General features: G+C 48.8%; 1 protein-coding gene across 1 annotated transcript; it reads left to right on the top strand.

The window, feature by feature from the left end:
- Nucleotides 1-4,194: 4,194 nt before the first annotated feature.
- Nucleotides 4,195-18,198, top strand: SIRPB2 (signal regulatory protein beta 2). The gene is made up of 7 exons (XM_040446809.1): nt 4,195-4,295; nt 4,506-4,713; nt 6,092-6,380; nt 13,527-13,892; nt 15,101-15,442; nt 15,970-16,038; nt 17,306-18,198. The coding sequence occupies exons 1-7, from the start codon at nt 4,195-4,197 to the stop codon at nt 17,434-17,436; spliced, it is 1,506 nt and encodes a 501-aa protein (XP_040302743.1). The 3' UTR covers nt 17,437-18,198.
- The last annotated feature ends 1,496 nt before the right edge of the window (nt 18,199-19,694 follow it).

Raw genomic sequence — 19,694 nt, 5'->3', positions numbered from 1 at the left:
CCAAAAAATAAATAAAACGTTGAAAAAAAAAAATTAAAAAAAAAAAAAAAAAAAGACATGACCACTGGCTGACCCGCGAGCTGGACCCAGGCAATTGGAGGCTCCTCACTCCCTCCCCAGTCGTGGAAATGTGTGTTCCACCTGCCTTCTCCACTCCCAGAAGCTGTCCCAGGGGTACAGCCTTGAGACAGAAATATGCCTAATATTTGGGACCTTTGCAGAGAGCTGTTACTGATTTCTAATTCAGTCTCTTGTGGTCAAAAGACAGATTCTGTAATTTCTCTCCTGTTCAATTAATTCATCTTGTTGTATGGACCAAACATGGTCTATCTCCATGAATGGTCCATATGGACTTGAACAAAACATGGATTTGCTGGCGTGGGGTGAAGTGCTGTAGAAATGACACTTTGGTCAAGTTGGGCGGTGATGTTCAAATCTTTCCATGCCTGCTTTTTTTTTTCTCTGTTCCCTTGATGAGTGATGGACGAGTACTGAAATCTCAAATGTAAATTGTCAGTTTTTGTATTTCTCTCTTTGGTTCTATCAATTTTCACTTTATCCATGCTCGAACATACTGATTAGGTGAAAACAGAGTTAGGATTATGATGTCCTCTTGACGAATTGGCCCTTTATTTGTGTATGAAACATTCCTTATCCTGAAGTCTAATTTCATGAAAATATGGACATTGCTTTTTTTTATGCTAAGTGTTGCATGGTCTATTTTAGTCCAATTATTTCTCTGTAACTTACTTGTGTCCGTTTTTTTTTAACTTTTTTTTTAAATTTTATTTTTTATTTTTTAAAATTTACATCCAAATTAGTCAGCATAGAGTGCCACAGTGATTTCAGGAGTAGATTCCCCAGTGCCCCTTACCCATTTAGCCCATCCCCCTCCTCCCACAACCCCTCCCCTAACCCTCAGTTTGTTCTCCAGATTTATGAGTCTCGTCTGTTTTGTCCCCCTCCCGGTTTTTATCATATTTTTGTTTCCCTCTCTTACCCTAACAAAGAAAAAAGAAGACATCTACACACACTAAGCTTTGAGAGGAGTCAAAGCAGCCAGACATCGCCAGGCACTGAATGATTATATATACAGAATTCAAGAACCAGCAAAACCAATCTACGGCCATAGAAATCAGATTGTTGGTTGCCTATGAGGCCACAGTGCTGTGTGCCCGTCCCGGCCTATTAATAACCAAATGTTGTGGTAGGACTCACCCTTGTGGCTCTTCTTACGATTGCAAGATGCACTTTAGCGACAACCATCGGGACACTTTGAAAACATACAAAGGTTTATTACTTAGGACACCTGGGGCCACACAGCAAGGTCACAGGAAGAAAGCGAGTGCTGCACAGGGGCCAGGAGTTCTGTTTTTCTTGGGGACAGGGGTGGGGGTGGGGGGCTAGGCTTGGAGGGCTCACTCTTTTTTGGTGAATTTAAAACGGGAATTTCAGGGCGCCTGGGTGGCTTGGTCGGTTAAGCATCTGACTTTGGCTCAGGTCATGATCTCACGGTCCGTGAGTTCGAGCCCCGCGTCGGGCTGTGTGCTGACAGCTCAGAGCCTGGAGCCTGTTTCAGATTCTGTGTCTCCCTCTCTCGCTGCCCCTCCCGTTCATGCTCTGTCTCTGTCTCAAAAACAAACATTAAAACAGGAATTTCAAGGGGGAAAATGAATAGGCAAGAGGACCTGAGGGTCAGTTACGGAAATTGACCAAAGTCTCTAAAACAAAGGAGTCCGTGGGGGGAGGTGGCCTGGCTCTTTACCCAGCCCTGGGGCTGGCATTGTGTTTATTTGAGATGTGGATGCCTCTTTGAAACGGATGCCTGCGCAATCAAAGCCTAAGTCGGGCAGTTGCATTACAAAAGAGAAAAAAAAGCAACAATTGTCAGTTCACAACCCTCTGGGGACCGCCCTGGGTATAATCTGAAACTGGCCCCCAAATGCACCGAGGGCTCAGAGAGGCTGAAGAGACTGGCAGGCCACCCCAGCCTGGCCGGTTTAATGAGCAAAAGGAACTTACATACCAGGCTTCTCTTGGGCAGCAGCAGGACAAAGAGATTCCCCGCATTCCACTGCCAACACTTAAAAGTTTCTATAGCGATCTTGGCTGCGTTAGACACAGGTGTCATACAGATGTTCTCAACACCACGTCACTAACTCGTCACTTGGAGCAGCCTCTGGGAGCGGGGAAAGGCAAGTGGAACCCATATTCCAAGGACAGGAGGAGGTATGCAGTTTCCCAGTGCCCAGGTCCAGCTCAGGGGTCAATGGGTGGTCACATCCTTCCGATGACCTTCCCCGACTTCCTGAAAACACACACCTGCTGTCGGCTTGGGTGGCTCACACTCCCACTGCACTTGCCAGTTGCCGCGGACAGAATGTGTACCCCGCCCCCCAGATTCTTATGCTGAAGTCTACTCCCCAGTGTGATGGTGGTAGGAGGTGGGGTCTTTGGGGGGTGACTAGGTGCTGAGTGAGGGAGTCCTCAAGAATGGAATTAGTGCCACCGTGAGAAGAGACAGGAGACAGTTTGCTCCCCCTACAAAACTGTCAGGGCTTTACACAGAGATTGAATGGCAAGGATCAAGAAGGAACCTTGTATGTCTCATGGTGGTGACTACACGGGTGCACATAGACATAAAGTCTAAAAATTCAGTGAGCCGCGTGTAATATTTGTGCAGTTGCTTACAGCACAACATATGTCGTACGTCAATAAAACCTTCAAACAACACCAACAAGCATGTCATGGGATCTGACGTGAAACAGGAAAAGGAAACAAGAAAGGCAAACGACGCTGTAGAACAGGACAAGTTGCAAATAGCAGAAAGTCAGGTTCAGGGACCCCAGAGGCTTCATTATATTTTTTTTTTTAACATTTTATTTATTTTTGAGACAGGGAGAGACAGAGCATGAACAGGGGAGGGTCAGAGAGAGGGAGACACAGAATCTGAAACAGGCTCCAGGCTCTGAGCTGTCAGCTTAGAGCCCGACGCGGGGCTCGAACTCACGGACCGAGAGATCATGACCTGAGCCGAAGTCGGCCGCTTAACCGACGGAGCCACCCAGGCACCCCGAGGCTTCATTATTAAGGAGACATCAAATCCTTCCTCCTAAATGAAGAGAATGGCAAAAATGATGCGAGGTGACTTCCAAGGTTAGGCCATAAAAAGCCATGCATCCCTGATGTCTTCCCCGGGTAATTGTGGGATTTGGTGCTTACTTAGAGAACACTGGAAATCCTCACTGCCTTAGCGCCCAAGTTCGCTGCTAGCTCCTAGAGAATCAGGAATCTGCAAAACACACAGGAACTACCACCAGTGATGACAGCTGCTTGTGGATTACAGGTGGTTTATGGAAGAGAGTCTGAGGACCCCTGCAAACTTCACGTTCACATCTGCTCCTGCCCCTGCTCTGCCTTTCTCCATTTCTAGAGAAGGAAACCAGCCATGCCTCCCCTCTTCCACCTTCCAATTCTAATGCACGCACCTCTCCTCGGCAGAACCCAATCCAAAACAAGGAGTTCTAGAAAATGCGGTTCCCAGGCTTCCAGTCCTCTGATAAGGAGGAGAACAGAGAAAGGAATGGAGATGAAGACTGACTGCAAAAACACCAGTATTGCTGGAGCGCCTGGGTGGCCCAGTCGGTTGAGCATCCGACTTTGGCTCAGGTCATGACCTTGCAGTTGGCGAGTTGGACAGGACTAATATTATTGAAGCACTTGCTTGCGCATTTTTCTCTGTCCCTATAGTCTCATCCCTTCCAAGCAGCTCTGTCCCTTATCAAAACTGGACCTTGAGACTTGTTGTCTCAGGGAAGGGGCGGGAGTGAATCCAGCTAGAACAAAGAAGATCACGAGTTCAGAAGAGGGCCGAAGTTAGGAAAGTCCCTACAGAAGAAAACAGGGGGACTGCCTCCCCTCATGACTTCAGTGGAGGGTGACAAGAGAAAGAGGGAAAAGGGCAGGAGTTGAGGTGCCAGGGGCCTGGCACCGCCAGTCCCTGGGGTCAGAACTCTGGGCTGGGGTGGGAAGGGAATATAGAAGCCTCAGGTATGTTTAGAGATTCCTAGAGCAGAAAGGACCATGGCCCGGCTCCCACGGTGTCCAGGAGGCCACAGGGGCCATGTCCAACCTGGCTTCCGAGAAGCAGATAGGCAACAGTGCCGGAACTGAATGTGTCCAAAAGTGGTGACTATGGTCAACCCTCAGGAAAGTGGTATCTGGGAGCCCTACAGAGGAGACTTCGAATCCTGTGAATTCCGCACCCTGTGGATGCCGTGGTTGATAAATTACCAGTAGGTCCACAATTCTTCACCCCCTCCCCACATCCACACCCTCGGCAATATAACTTTACAGCTCCTCCTATCAAGAGGTGGAGTCTATTTTCCATCCCTTGAATCTGGTCCGGTCTATGACTTGCTCCGGCCAAAAGCTGGACCAAAGAAGCGACACTACACCTTGCCACTCCTGCCGCCTCTCAACGCCGCCCCTCTCGTGTGAACAAGCCAGACTAGCCTCCTGGAGAATGAGAGACCACATGGAGGAGAGCTGAGGTGGTCCAGGCGACAGTCCGCCAACGCCAGCAGAAAAGAGTTCCTAGCCAGCCTGCTGCTGACCTCAAATGCTGAGTCAAAATCAGCTGAGATGAGAAGAACCATGGAGCTGAGCCCAGATAAAATTGTCAACCCACAGAATCACAAGTCAAATAAATGGGTATTGTTTTAAGCCACTGCATTTTGGGGGGTGGTTTGTTATTCAGCAACAGCTAACTATTACAACACCTTACCTAGTCACACAAATAAAATGAATTCTAAGAAACCCTTGAGAAGAAAAGGAATAGCTGCAAAGGAGCCCAGGCAGATGAGCAGGTGATTTAGAAGCTCTGCTGGGAGGATGATATGGAGGCGCTGAGGGTCTGGTGGAATTTTCTAGGCCTGTGGTCAGTTCAAAGAGACTCCAATATATGGGTCTCCTCAACAGGAGAACAAGTAGAAGAAGCAATGGGATTGAGAAGACAGGACCAGCCACACCTCAGCAGACCCAGAGCAAAGTGCTCAGGGACTAGGCCAGACCAACCTCCCCATGGCAGATACCAGGCCCCGAGACAAGACTCAGACCCAAGGCCCGCCATCCTGCCCAGAAAGAAACTTCAGCCTCCTCTGCACCCAGGACCACCCAGGAGGGAGGGAAGGGTAGAAAGCTTGAGCTATTTTTTTTTCTAGGAAAAAAAAAAAAAAAAAACTGAGTTAACCTGAAAGAGTACGATGGCAACATGTACAATATTCACTTCACCTCATAGTTTTTTTTCAGTTCATTTATTTATTTTGAGACAAAGAGAGAGAGTGTGAGCAGGGGAGGGACAGAGCGGGGGAGGGGGGGAGAAGGAGAGTCTTAAGCAGGCCCCGCACTTTCAGTGTGGAGCCCAATGCGGGGCTCAAACTCGCGAACGGCGAGACCATGACCTGAGCGGAAATCAAGAGTCAGACGCTCAACCAAGCCGGCCACCCAGGTGCCCCGCGACCCTATTCCTATTACTGTTTTACAGATCATATGATAGGGACTCCTGAAGAAGTTACAGAAAATTAAGATGCCACAAAAGCAAATTTTTATATGACCCAGGTGTGTTACCGTTGGACCCCAGGAAATGGAGGTTTCAAGAGTTGCCCCCAGTTATGCGTTTAGGAACGGGATCTGTGCCCTCCCCTCACTGCCAAAAGGAGGCCTCCACGGGGCTTGCTTTATAACAAATCCTTCTTCCTAAGCAAACGCCACCTCCTCTGTTTCCTGCACATCGTGAACAATGATGGTTGGTACGTTCAGCATTTACATCGTGCTGAGCCTTCGCCCACGTATCTTGTAATCCCTGCAATACTTTTCTGAGGAGGGGACTGCTACCGTCCCCATTTTGCAGATGAAGAAACAAAGGCTCCGAGGTGGCAGGTGTGCGTGAAAGATCACGCAGCCAGGAAGAGGCAGACCCAGGACTTGACCCCACGTCTGGCTGACTCGGGACACACTAGGCATGCTCATCTTCCTGCCAGGGTGCCCAGGACAGGGCCTGTGGCAAAAGGGGTCATGAAGGTTTTGACAGAGTGATTACAGGAACACTCGCTGCCCAGACACGGAATCCGGAAACCCCTCCAAACAGCTCCTTCCTCTTGCGCCAGCAGCCTCGTCTTGCCATACGAAAACACTTCCCCAAGTAGCCTTGGCCCCAAGGAACGCCCCGTTTCAGGCTCAGACACCCACCGGATTGCAGAACGACAGCCAGTCTTGGGAGCCACAGGAGGCACATGCGCCCCTCGCGATGACCACCCCGACCCAGCCGGCCTACTCGCCTCCTTGCTCCTGGCTGCTGATGCTGTCCCTTGTCCTCTTGGGTGAGTGGGACCCCGGACATGATAGGACCCACCCCTGGCTGGTCCCAGAGAGGAGCCCCAGGTGCTCTGGCAGGCCTGGAGGGGCTCAAGCCCACCAAGAGGGAATGGGAGCGGGTAGCCGAGAACTTTCTCGATCCCAGTGTCCCAAGAAGCAGAACTTTTTCGGGAGGCAGCGCAGTGAAGTTAAGCCCCCAGGCTCTGGGATCTTGCAAGCGGGGCTCTGCTCAGATACCCGCGTGCTCGTGTCACAGGCCACTTCACTCTCCTCTTCAGCGAACGGGGCTGCTAACGGGGTGCTGTGCGTATTAAATACAAAAATGGTGAGGCTCACAGCCCAGGATCAGGGGCATAATCTGTGGGGCCTATGTCGTGCAAAACGTAAATGCGGTTTCAGAAAGTGATAAGAACTTTAAGACAGCAACAGCAGAGCATTATCGCAAGCATGGGGCCCTTCTAAGCACAGGGCCCTGTGTGACCATACAAATCAACCACCCACGAGCCAGCGCCGGCTCAGCCTGAGAAAACTGGACTCAAACCTCACCACTGACTTCTCTCTGAGCTTCCGTTTCCCCCTCGGTAAAATGGGGCTAATCGTGGGGACCCACCTCATGACTTTTGTTTGGAAGACTCGACAAGACAACACCTGTTGGTACCTGTAACGGTGTAAAGATTTACATAAAGATTTTCTTACCCATGTCTACTGTAAGTCAGGATCAGGCCGATTTAACTCCTGAGTCTTGGGGCTCCTGGGTCCAGCTTAGCCTCTGAGCCCAGAACCCTCTGACCCAGCAGGCAAGAGACTCGGCTTTCACCTCCTGTCCATCTGGACCCCTGCCCCAGCCCCTGCTAGGACCCAGCCCCTGCTTGGGTCCTCCAAGATGGTCACTCCTGGAGAGGCCCTGGTGGGAACCAGATCTGAGACCAGACTCGGCTGCTCCTTTGCTCCCCAGCTGTGATTTGGGGCACCACTTCCCTTCTCTGAGCTGGTTCCCCTGATTGTAAAAAGTGAACTGTAGCTCCTAGGTGCTCACTCCACAAATAATTCTGAGTGCCCACTACGTGTTAGGCACTAGGCTAGGAGGTCATATGTCCAAACTACTCAGGATCAAATAGGTTTTGAAAAATGGGGGTTTTGTACCAGGCCTCCAAAGGAGAACCCACCATCAGGGATCGTGAAGGATAGGGCCTGCTGGTGGAAGACAGGCGGGAAGGGATCCCAGAGCTGTGGCCAAGGGGTGCCCAGCTCCGCGGACAAGGTACCCAGGACATTTTCCAGAGAGCGGGAAGGGGTGAGGGGCACAGGGCTTTCATTCATTGAGGTTTGATGGACGTACAACAAATTGTACATATCTAACATGTACACTTTGGTAAGTTTGGGGGGCATTGGATATGCTTCACTCTTGTGAATTCATCACCAAAATCAATATAATGAACATATCCAACACTTTGAAAAGTTTCCTTGTGATTCATCCTTTCCATTCCTCCTCCTCCCGTGGCAACCCCTTATCCGCTTTCCATCGCTATAGATTCGTTTGCATTTTCTGAAACTTTATACAAGATCATGCAGTAAGTACCCCTTTTTTTCCGGCTTCTTTTCCTCAGCATAATTATTTTGAGCTTCATTCATGTGGTTGCACATATCAATAGCTCACATATGTCTTTTTATTTCTGTCCCCTGTGTGGATAAAGTACAGTTTGTTTCTCCATTCACTTGTTGGCAGACATTTTCTGCTTTGCAATTTGCGGCTGTCACAGATAGAGCATCCATAGACGTTCGTGTACAAGTCTTTGTGTGGACTTACGCTTTCATTGCTCTTGGGAAAATACTTGAGAACAATATGACCGTATCATATGATAGGTGTGTGTTTAACTTTTAAGACACTGCCATACTGTTTTCCAAGGAGGTTGTACCATTTTGCATTTTCATCAGCAGTGTATGAAGATGACATTGTCCTCTACATCTTTGCCAACACTTGGTATGATCAACCTGTCTCATTTTAGTCATTCTCACAGGTGCGTAGGAACATCTCATTGTGGTTTTAATGTTCACGTCCCTAATATGTAATGGTGCTAAATATTTTTCACGTGCATCCTGTATCCTGTTTGGTAAAGTGTCTGTTCAACTCCCATTTTTCGATTGGTTTTCTTATTATAGAGTTTTGAGAGCTCTTTATATATTCTGGTTGCAAACTTTTTATCAGATAGATACTTCACAAAGATTTCCTCCTACTCTGTGGCTGTTTCATTCTTTCGCAAGTGCCTTTTGAACAGCAAGAGTTCTTAGTTTTCATAAAGTCTAATTTATTAATTTGTTCTCTTATGGATCATGATTTGGGTGTTGTATCTACATGTGTGGCACAATTCACTAACAAAACCATCTGGGCTTGGAGTTTTCTTTGTGGGAAAGTCTTTAATACAAATTAAACGTTTGCAATAGATAGTAGGGCTATTTAGGTAATTTATTTCTTCTTGAGGTAGTCTTGGTAGTCGGTGGTTTTCAAGGAATTTGTCCCTTTGTCAAATACATGCAGCCATGACCTTTCCATAGCATCCCCTTATTGTCCTTTAATATCTGTAAACTCTGTACTTCTGTCACCTCCCTAGTTTTTGATTTTAGTAATTTGAGTCTCTCTCTCTCTTTCTCTCTTACTCTTCAGTATGGCTACAGGTTTATCAATTATAACGATCTTCTCAAAGATTTCACTCATACTGACTTTTCCTCTACTGTTTTTTGTTTTTTACTTTATTGATTTCACTCAGGTCTTTGTGGTTTCCTCTCTTCTACTTCCTTTGGGCTTAATTTGCTCTTTTTTTCCCTTGTTTCTTAAGGTAGAAACTAAGGTCATTCATTTAAGTCCTTCCTTCTTTCCTAATCTAGTCATCTAATTCAATAAATATTCCCCTCTGCTTTAGCAGAATCCTACAAATTCTAATATTGTGTTTTTATTTTCATTCAGATCAAATTGCTTTCTAATTTCCTTCTGTTTGTCTTTAACTCGTGTGTTATCGGAAAGTGTGTTATTCGGCTTGTGAATATCTGGGAGTTTCCTAGGCCTCTGTCTGTTATTGATTCTAATTTAATTCCATTGTGTCAAAGAAGATGCTTGAATTCTTTTAAACTTGTTGAGACTATTTTATGACTCAGAATATGCTCTCTCTTGGTAACAGTTCTCTGTGCACTGGAAAAGAACTATATCCTCCTATTTGGGGGGCAGAGTGTTCTATAAATATCAGTTAGGCTGTTAGTTGTTAGTGCTGTATTCTTTTTGATTTTCTGCCTACGTGTTCTATTAATCATGAAAAGGAGGATATTGAAATCTCAGAGCATAACTGTGGATTTGTCTGTTTCTCCTTGCCAATCTATTGGGTTTTGCTTCATACACTTTTAAGTTCTGTTATCTGGTGCACATAATATTTGGGATTTGTATGTCTTCTTGATTTTTTTGAAGCTTATTCATTTTGAGAGAGAGAGCGAGCGAGCACACACGAGCAGGGGAGGGACAGAGAGAGAGGGAGACAGAGGACCCCAAGCAGGCAGCCCCCCTCCACCCCTACTGTCAGTGCAGAGCCCAGTCCAGGGCCCAATCCCATGAATCAAACTGAACCATGACTTGAGCCGAGATTGGATGCTTAACCAACTGATCCACCTAAGTGCCCCTATCTTCTTGATTAATTTGCTCCTTTACCTTTATGAAGTGGCATTCTTTATTCCTGGACATATTCTTTGCTCTGAAATCTACGTTATCTGATATTAACATAGCCACTCCAGCTTCCGTTTGATTAGTGTTATATGCTCTACCTTTTTCTATCATTTTCCTTTTAACATATGTGCAGCTTTAATATTTAAAGTGCATTTCTTGTAGGCAAGATAGCCTACAAGATCTTACTTTTTATCCAAGCCGACAATCTCTAATTTTTGCGTAGGGTATTTAGACCTTTTACCTTCAAGGTGACTTTTTATAGGATTAGGTGTAGGTCTTATCACCTTCCTATTTGTCCTGTTGGTTCTTTGTTCTCTTTTTTCTCTTTTTCTGTCTTGTTTCAGTTGTTGAATATTTTTATAACGCTATCTTATCTCCTTTCTTGGCTTATTAGCTATTACTCTTTATTTTGTCATTTAGTGGTTGCTTTAAGGTTTAGAAGTTTCAAATTTTCCAAGATGAAAAAAAGGGGGGGCCATGGGCTCTCCCACCCCAATACTTTCTCTCTTCTATTTGATCCTAATTGGTTCATAAGAATAATAGAATTTCCCTGTGTTCCTAGGATCCCACTGGGAGTATATTTTTATTTTGAGAAAGAAATGGGCATCAGTTTACAAGTTCTATAGTTTCCTGTGAATACTGAAGAGTCCACTGGACTTTCCCCCTTAAGTGTGCAATTCACACCATCTACCTTTCAGTGACAGCATACCATTTCCCATACCGTATAAGAGACTTACAAAGTATACTAGGGTTTCCCTCCTCCCAGCCTTTGTTGTGTTGCTGTCAGAACTTCACTCAGACATGTGTTACTTGTTTGTTACTTGTTTTTATCATTTCCAGGCCTGGCTTTTCGGAATCGCTAGGTGGGACCACAACACTTCTCTCTGAGTACCGTCCTCTCTTCTGTCTGTTCTACCCATTGCTCTGTCAAACATGAGGTTTTCCGGTTTGGCGGGTGGGGAAAGGCAATATTTCAGCCCTGTGCTGAGCGGATGGGCACCGTTCAGTGCCTGCGCGAGAGGAAACCACCTGAGAGGCCAGGGAACAAACCACCAGAAAGGATTAGAGAGAACAGATCTGACTGTCTCCCCTCATGGTGTTTGAGGGTGGGTGTTGCTCAACATTTTGGAGCTAAGGACACCGAGGGCAAAAGCAATCCCTAGGATTGAACATGAGGTATCCCTTGGTCACAACTGTGAGGGAGTTCTTATAGAGGCTATTTTTTTTTTAATTTTTTTTAATGTTTATTTTTATTTCTGAGACAGAGAGAGACAGATTGTGAACGGGGGAGGGTCAGAGAGAGAGGGAGACACAGAATCCGAAACAGGCTCCAGGCTCCGAGCTGTCAGCACAGAGCCCGACGCGGGGCTCGAACTCACGGACCACGAGATCGTGACCTGAGCCGAAGTCGGATGCTTAACCGACTGAGCCACCCAGGCGCCCCTAGAGGCTATTATTAGCACATGCCTAGCTGAGGACACACAGGAAAGGAATTTAGAATTCCACAACCCCTCCCCAGATCCTCTTAGAAGGAAACATCTGCCTCACCTCCCTACTCCCTCGCCTCACTGACAACTGAGAAACACCATGCTATCCTGCAAACTTACATCTTGGAGCAAGACTGAGTCATTCACCAGGACTGACGGTCACACACACCCAGGGAAATTTGGGACACAAAACTGATGACCCGTGTGGAGCAGAACCTTAAGTCACCTGATCTGAGTCCAAATCCTGGCCATGACACTGACTATTTCTTCCCCTCTCTGACCATCAGATTTCTCAAAAATGGAGATGATAATAACACCTACCTCAGGGAGTTCTTGAGGGGAGCACCTGTTCATAACCCAGGTGCAAAAGAACTTGCATGGGAGGTCTTGACCCCCTCTCTCCGTGCCCACTCCAAGGCCAAACTCAGCAGCTAGAGCCCCGAAATAGATCCACTTCCCAAAGCACCAACAAGCATTGCAGCCTGGTAAAGAATTCACAAGAGACACCTGAAACTAATATAGTATTATATATCAACTCCACTTGAAGTTTAAAAATGTTTTCAAAGCGACAGAACTGCATATAGGACATAAAATTTCTCGTATTTACTGTGTGTAAATAATATCTCAATAAAGTAGTTTTTTAAAAAAAGAATTCGCAGGGGGGCACCTGGCTGGCTCAGTCCGTAAAGCATGTGACTCTTGATCTCAGGGTTGTAAGTTTGAGCCCCACATTGGGTATAGAGATTACTTTAAAAAATAACTATAAGTCAAAAAGAATTCAGGGGGTGCCTGGGTGGCTCAGTCCATTAAGCGTCTGACTTCAGCTCAGGTCATGATCTCACTGCTCGTGAGTTTGAGGCCCACATCGGGCTCTGTGCTGACAGCTGGGAACCTGGAGCCTGCTTCGGATTCTGTCTCCATTTCTCTGCCCCTCCCCTGCTTTCTCCCCCCACCTCTCTCTCTCTCTCTAAAATATAAGACATTAAAAAAAAAAAAAGAATTCACAGGATGCCAGATGATGTTTACTTTGTGCGATACATTTGAGGGCTGAGAGCGGGGGCTCCAGAAACAGGTTGTCACATTCGTATTGGATGACATATTAGTTTCGGGGGCCATGACAAAGTGCCACAGACTGGTAGTTTAAACAACAGAAATGCATTATCTCACACCTCTGGAGGCTAGAAGCCTAGGCGAAGGTGTCAGCAAGGTTGATGATGTCTCCTGAGACCTCTCTCCTTGGCTGTCTTCTCTCCGTGCCTTTAATTTCTTCTTCTAAGGATGCCAGTCGTATTGAATTAGGATCCACCCTCATGACGGCATGTTAACTTTGTAAAAAATTTAAAAAAATTTTTTTTAATATTTATTTTTGAAAGAGAGAGAGAGAGAGAGTGGGAGAGGGGTAGTGAGAGAAGGAGACACAGAATCCGAAGCAGGCTCCAGGCTCTGAGCTGTCAGCACAGAGCCCGACGCGGGCCTCGAACTCACAAGCTGCGAGGTCGTGACCTGAGCAGAAGTCTGATGCCCAACCAACTGAGCCTGGGCCACCCAGGCGCCCCTCATGGTAACTTAATTGCCTCTTTAGAGACCTTGTCTCAGGATGCAGCCACATTCAGAGGTACTGGGGGTTAGGACTCTGACACATGAATTTAGCCGGGAAGACACCAGTCAGCCCATAAACTGTGATCCGGGGAAACTTACCTGGTCATCTGGGCTCTCAGCACTTCTGTGAAGATGGGAAGAATGCTGTCACCTATTATTTGCAAGTTCTCCATTATTTGTAAGTTCTGCTCTGCCTCTCCAGACAACCGCCTCAGCTCTCACGCTTCCCTCCCCAACAACATCCGTCCGGCGTCCTGAGCAATTGTTGCTGGCCAGCTAATGACTAGGTTGTAGTAAGCTCACCTCTGAGGGCTCCAGGTCCTTCCGGCTCAGCACAAAGCCAGTCTTCTCTGTTGCAGGAGCCTCTGGGCAGAGCGATGGGAGTGAGCGGCAGGTGTTGCAGCCCGAGGGCCCCCTGCTGGTGGCGGAAGGAAACACGCTGCTGCTGCGGTGTACCGTGGAAGGTTCCTGCACTGACGACAGGATTAAATGGGTCAAGGTGAGCGATCGGGACCAGCAGGAGATTTATAACTTCAAACACGGTTTCTTCCCGGGGGTGACGCCGGTGACCCAGCGGACCCTGGAGCCCCTTCATTGTGACTTTTCCATCTATATCCACAATGTCACCAGCAAGCATGCTGGAACCTACCACTGTGTGGGGCTTGATGACTTGAGTGAGAACCCAGAAAAGAAGCTGCAGGAGGGCACCTCAGTGTTTGTGAAGGGTGAGTATCAGGCTCGGTGGGTCTTAGGCGCTCAGCTCGGACCGGTCTCCCTGCGTCAGCTGCCTTCATCCATCCACACCTATACCGTCGACACAAAATCCCAGTTGGCGCACAACGCGAGGGTGTCTCACCCACACGTGCACAGGCATCTGGCGTGGTTCTGCTCCACGTGTCTTGTTCCAGGGCCGCGTCTTCTTGCAGCTGCGAAGAGTACACCTGGGTCGTGGAGATGGCAGAAGCAAAGAGGACAAGCCCCAGTGCCCCCAAGCGCCTTTCAAGTTTCTAATCACGTACCATCTGCTAACAGCCCATTGGCTAAAGCAAGTCATGCGGCTCCACGCAAAGTCAAGAGACCAGGATGCGTACCCACCCACCACGAGGCAAGAGTAGGGATGCACCACCCTAGGGGAGTCCAGAACTAGGGCTGATAATTTAATCTACCACGCTCCCCACGTAATCAGTCATGCTGTCTGTAAGCCCAGCAGTGGTGACCTGGGCACTCACATCCTGGGTCTGTCATTCAATAGGAGCGTGTTCTTTTTTTTTTTTAATGTCTTATTTATTTTCGAGAGAGAGAAAGAGAAAACGAGCAGGGATGGGGCAGAGAGAGAGAGAGAGAGAGAGACAGAATCCTAAGCAGGCTCCAGGCTCTGAGCTGTCAGTGCAGCCCCCGACGTGGGGCCTGAACTCACAAACCGCGGGACCATGACCTGGGCTGAAGTCGGACGCTTAACCTACTGAGCCACCCAGACGCCCCACCCTGCAAACTGTTAACAGACAGAATATCTGTGTGTGGCAGTTGGAGGTGGGGGGAAGGGTTCATTTTAACTTGATGCAAGCATTTCGGGAAGGTTTCTCCGATTCCTCCCACCCCGTGACAGGTGCCCTTTTGGCCCTACAGTCCTCTGGCTTTCCAACCTCAAGGGGATTTTCTGCACCATCTCCACCACCAGACTGAAAACTTCTTCCCAGCCGGACATTTGTATGTCTTGCTGAGCTCCATTTCCCCCAGTTGTAACCTCAGCACATAGCAGGTCCTGAGAACTTTCTTACTGAGTGAACCGACTTGAGCGTAACGTGGGGATCCAGAGGGAGTAGCTGAGTAGGGAAATCAGGGCAGCGGGGAGGGAGGGAAGATATGAGGGAGGAAATGAGTGGACAATGGAGGAAGACACAAAATGCAACAAGGACCCTCTCTTTGGCTTCAGGAGCCGGAGCCCCAGAGCCAAACCTCTGGATCCTGCAGCCCCAGGAGGTGGTGTTGGCAACCACCGGAGACACTGTGTTCCTGAACTGCACAGTGCTTGGACATGGTCCCCCGGGACCCATCAGGTGGTTTCGGGGGGCTGGTCTGAGCCGCGATGCCATTTACAACTTTGAAGGCCTCTCCCACCGCAACGTGACAGCCGTCCGGGCCTCCAACAGCGATTTCAGCATCCTCCTGCAAGGCGTGTCCCCTGAGTACACAGGCACCTACTACTGTGTAAAGTTTTACAGGAAACCCAACAGACAATACCTGTCCGGACAGGGCACCAGGCTGCGAGTAAAAGGTGAGACAGGTGGTCTAGAAGGCACTGGGGGAGAGGGGCAGGGAGTCCACAAGGAAATTCCCAAATAGGCCGGCTCTTCTCAGCCTCCAGCTGTTACATAAGCCGTTCCCTCTGCCTGGAATGCTTTCTCCTTCTCTCTGGCGAACTCCTACTCATCCTTCAAGGCCCAGCAGAAATAGCCCCTCCTCTGTGAAACCTTCTGCTTCTCCCGGGCAGAGTTCATTTCTCCCCATTCTGGGCTCCTCAAAACTTTGGATAGACCATTAATGGTTTAACAGTATCTGTTGAGTGCCTGTTTACTGCTCTGCACTCTACTGGGTGCTGTAGATACTGCAGTGAATCAGACATTGTCCCCACCCCAGGGATGTTCAGACAGGTCTAACTAGTCCCTCATAGTCACAGGGTTTGACTTCTAGCCCCCATTCCAGGCACACTCCTCTCGATGACCCTAAGTCCTAGCACAGGGGCTCAGGAAGGGGCAAGACAGAAAGAAAAGGGGAATGTGAGACTGTCTCTCTTTCTTACAGCAAAGCCCATCACCTCTCCCCAAGAGAAAGAACTCATCAATGAACATATAGGCAGGACATATCCCTCAGGTGAGTGTACCTAGTCTTGGGAAGGTAACCAGTCCCCACAGGCAAGGCTTGGCCATGGGAAGGGAGCAGTCCTTGCCTTCTAGGGCTATGCGCCACCCAGAAAGTCCCCAGGACTTCATCTCAACATCAGAACCAGGAACTCAGAGAACCACGTTAAAGCTCAACCAAAGAGGGGCGCCTGGGTTGGCTCAGTCGGTTGAGCGTCTGACTTCGGCTCAGGTCATGATCTCACGGTTTGTGAGTTTGAGCCCCCCCGTCGGGCGCTGTGCTGACAGCTCAGGGCCTGGAGCCTGCTTCGGATTCGGTGTCTCCTCCTCTCTCTGCCCCTCCCCTGCTCGTGCTCTGTCTCTCAATGATAAATAAATGTTAAAAAAAATTAAAAAAAAAAAAAGAAAAGCTCGACCAAAGAAAGAAGAGCTGACTGTTCAGTGGGCAGCCTTGCTTGGCAGGTAGTGAGCTCCCCATGATTCAGTGCAAGGAGACACTGTGAAACTGTACATAACAGTGCTGAAGATCGTGGCTTTGTAGCCTCCTGGGTTGAGTCCCTTTCTACCTGTGTGACTGCAGGAAGCTTGCCTCACTCCCCGAATTTCTGTTATCCTCCCCTGGGGACTAGAGGCGGAGAGGGGATAAGAGTTGGAGAGCGTACCCCATGAGGCTGGTGTGTAGACCCCATGAGATCACACGTGCCAAGCGCCCAGAACTGTGCATATCATACCACCTGTTAACACTCAGGGGCATTTGGCAACAGGGTGGGGTTGAGGGTGAGACTTGGGGTAGCGGCACCAGATGCTCCCTGTCACTGAGCCCTGTTCCTGCCATTCGCAGGAGCCAGACCACCTGGTCCCGTCACTTCTCTAACATATGTGCCCCTGAGCAAATCATTTCCCGACTCTGGCTCTGCCTTTTCATCGGTACCAATGGCATTATTATCCTGCCTTGCAGCATATGTTTAAGGATTAAATTAGGCAATTAGGAAGTGCTTAGCCCAAGGTCTGGGGCAGAGGAGCTGAGCAGCCAGTAAATGAACAGTTTTCTATTATGATCGGAGGTCAGGGATGCTTTGAGGATGACTAAACACAGGGGTAGGATATTGGGCAAAGCCTCTTTGGGCCCCGGACAGAGGGAAGGGAGGTCTTCGTATAGAAAGAATGTGGCCCCAGAGGTTTACAGCAGCTGGGCCAGGCCTCCCTGTGGGGACACTGAGGTCTGGACTGTTGGGGGCATCACCCAGGGTCCTTCCTGAGCTCTCCTCTGTGTCCTCCAGGCCTCCTGTCTGTGCTCACACTTGTGGTCCTGGGGCTGAAGGCCATGACCTTGGCTGTGCTCCTGCTGGCCTGGGCTGCTTGCCGGAGAAGGCAAGAAGACACCAAGACCCCAGACTCAGAAGAACTGTAATCTGTACGGGGCATGCAGCACGGGGCGTGGGGCGTGGGGGGGGGGGGGTCGACCTCAAAGTAGGTCCTCTGAGTCGAAGAGAGGTCAAGGCTCCCCAACCACTTCGCCGCCTCCAACCCCAGCCTCCAGATGCTCCCCAGGCTTCATGCCGAACTCCAGGATCCCTACACCTGGCTTCCATTCACCTGGCGAAGTACCCCACTTGGCACTGACTGGGCTCCCTTCTGATGTGCTGTCCTCTCTCTTGACAGCCAGCTCAAGCCCTCCTTGTCCTTCAAGGCTTTGCCGGGCTCTCTTCTCAAGGCCCTTGTTCCTGCGGTAGTGCCCGCCCCCTTCCACCCCCTCTCCTCGTTTTCTCATCCTTCAAGATCCAACTCAGAGTCCTTTCCAGAAGATTTTCCTAAGCATCTCTAAGCTCACAGAGCCAGACTGCTCAGGCCTCTCCATTTACACCCTTCTCTCCTCATTTCCTGCCTTTTTCCCCTTCCTTCCTTCCTTCCTTCCTTCCTTCCTTCCTTCCCTTCTTTTCTTTTCTTTTCTTTTCTTTTCTTTTCTTTTCTTTTCTTTTCTTTTCTTTTCTTTTCTTTTCCTTTCTTTCCTTGCCTTCTTTCCTTCCCTACTATGGCTGCTTGGGTGGCTGCAATAGTTAAATGCAGGCTCAGAAACTGTAACAAAACTCTTAAATAACAGTGGCTTAAGCCAGAAGAGAATCGGTTTCGCTAGTGATAACTGAGCACGAGCAGGCCAGGCAATAGGGGGACTCCCTTGGGGCGCCTGGGTGGCGCAGTCGGTTAAGCGTCCGACTTCAGCCAGGTCACGATCTCGCGGTCCGTGAGTTCGAGCCCCGCGTCGGGCTCTGGGCTGATGGCTCAGAGCCTGGAGCCTGTTTCCGATTCTGTGTCTCCCTCTCTCTCTGCCCCTCCCCCGTTCATGCTCTGTCTCTCTCTGTCCCAAAAATAAATAAACGTTGAAAAAAAAAATTTTTTTTAAATAAAAAATAAAAAAATAAAAAATAAAAAAATAGGGGGACTCCCTTGTAGTGAGACCCGGGATTCCTCAATCTCTTTGCTACCAGGTCCATATCTCAGGCAGCAAGACTAGGGAAGGAGGCAGCAAAGGGGCATATGACCCTCCCCTTCAAAGGCACAGCTAGAAATTTGCCCACATCACCTCCAATTGGCTGGAATGTGGTCACATGGTCACACCTAGCCGCAAGGAAGGCTGGGAAATGTAGTCTTCATTCTGGCAGCAAGGTGCCCAGCAGCAATTTCTCACTAAAGGAACCAGAGGCTAAATGTCAATAGATAACCAGGGGCATAGAGGCAGCCTCTTCCTTGCTCTGCGTGACATGTGAGTTCAACTCCCAGCTGAAACAGCACCCCTCTGTAACACCACCTCCCCTAGGATAGTATAATGGAGGACATTGGTCCTCAAGAAGAGGAGGGTTTCCCCCACACACCAGGGTACATTTGGCAATGTGTAGAGACACTTTTGGTTGTCACAACTCGGGGGTTGTCACAACTTGAGGGGTGTCACAACTGGCTATCACCCTCTAGTGAGTAGAGGTCAGGAATGCTGCTGAAAGCCCATGGCATCCCCCACAACATAGAGTTGTGTGGCCCAAAGCATCGGGAGTGCTGGGGCTGAGAAGCCCGATGTGGGGGAAAGTGCGACACTCCTGACTTCCCAGCCCGAACCTCCACTCCCTCCCTGTGTGCCCTTAGTGACTAATCAATCAGTCGCTTCTCCCCTTGGACCCTCGTGGATAAGAACGTGGACAAGGATGGCAACGTGGACTTCTCCGCATTGGACGAAAACTAATTCGGTGCATTTACTAAGGGCTTCACATGTGCTGTGTGCACTGTGTGCGTTCAGTATCTGTGAACCCCATTTTTGCTTTCCACGCAAATATCTACTAACATCTACTCTGTGGGGCGGTGGATTCATCTGGCCGTTTTTCATTATAACCACAGAAAAAGAGCTTGAAAAACCTAAGCCAAAGGGGACATTAGTTTAGTCTGAGGACGGAATAAATCACTGAATCACCAGTCATCAGAATAATAACCCCCTACCAAAAGATAACCACGTCCTAATCTCTGGAACCCGGAACCTGATCTCTGGACCTCACATGGCAAAAAAGGACTTTGCCTCTGGAGTTAAAGATCTTGAGGTGGGGGTTTATTCTGGATTATCCAGGGGGGGGGGGGCTCTAAAGGCAATCACAAGTGCCCTGATGAGGGAGAGACGGGGAGATTTGA

This window comes from Herpailurus yagouaroundi, unplaced genomic scaffold, assembly GCF_014898765.1.
Source record: "Herpailurus yagouaroundi ecotype Mexico unplaced genomic scaffold, PumYag 196, whole genome shotgun sequence".
NCBI lineage: Eukaryota > Metazoa > Chordata > Mammalia > Carnivora > Felidae > Herpailurus > Herpailurus yagouaroundi.
This window is presented reverse-complemented; position numbering and strand designations above follow the sequence as displayed.

What these genes read in the sequence shown, in the direction of transcription:
- SIRPB2 (XM_040446809.1), top strand. Translation starts at nt 4,195, where the DNA reads ATGGTCAACCCTCAGGAAAGTGGTATCTGGGAGCCCTACAGAGGAGAC. An exon ending in GCTGTCCCTTGTCCTCTTGG is followed by an intron (nt 6,381 to 13,526) that starts GTGAGTGGGACC and finishes TCTCTGTTGCAG; the next exon opens with GAGCCTCTGGGCAGAGCGAT. An exon ending in CACCTCAGTGTTTGTGAAGG is followed by an intron (nt 13,893 to 15,100) that starts GTGAGTATCAGG and finishes CTTTGGCTTCAG; the next exon opens with GAGCCGGAGCCCCAGAGCCA.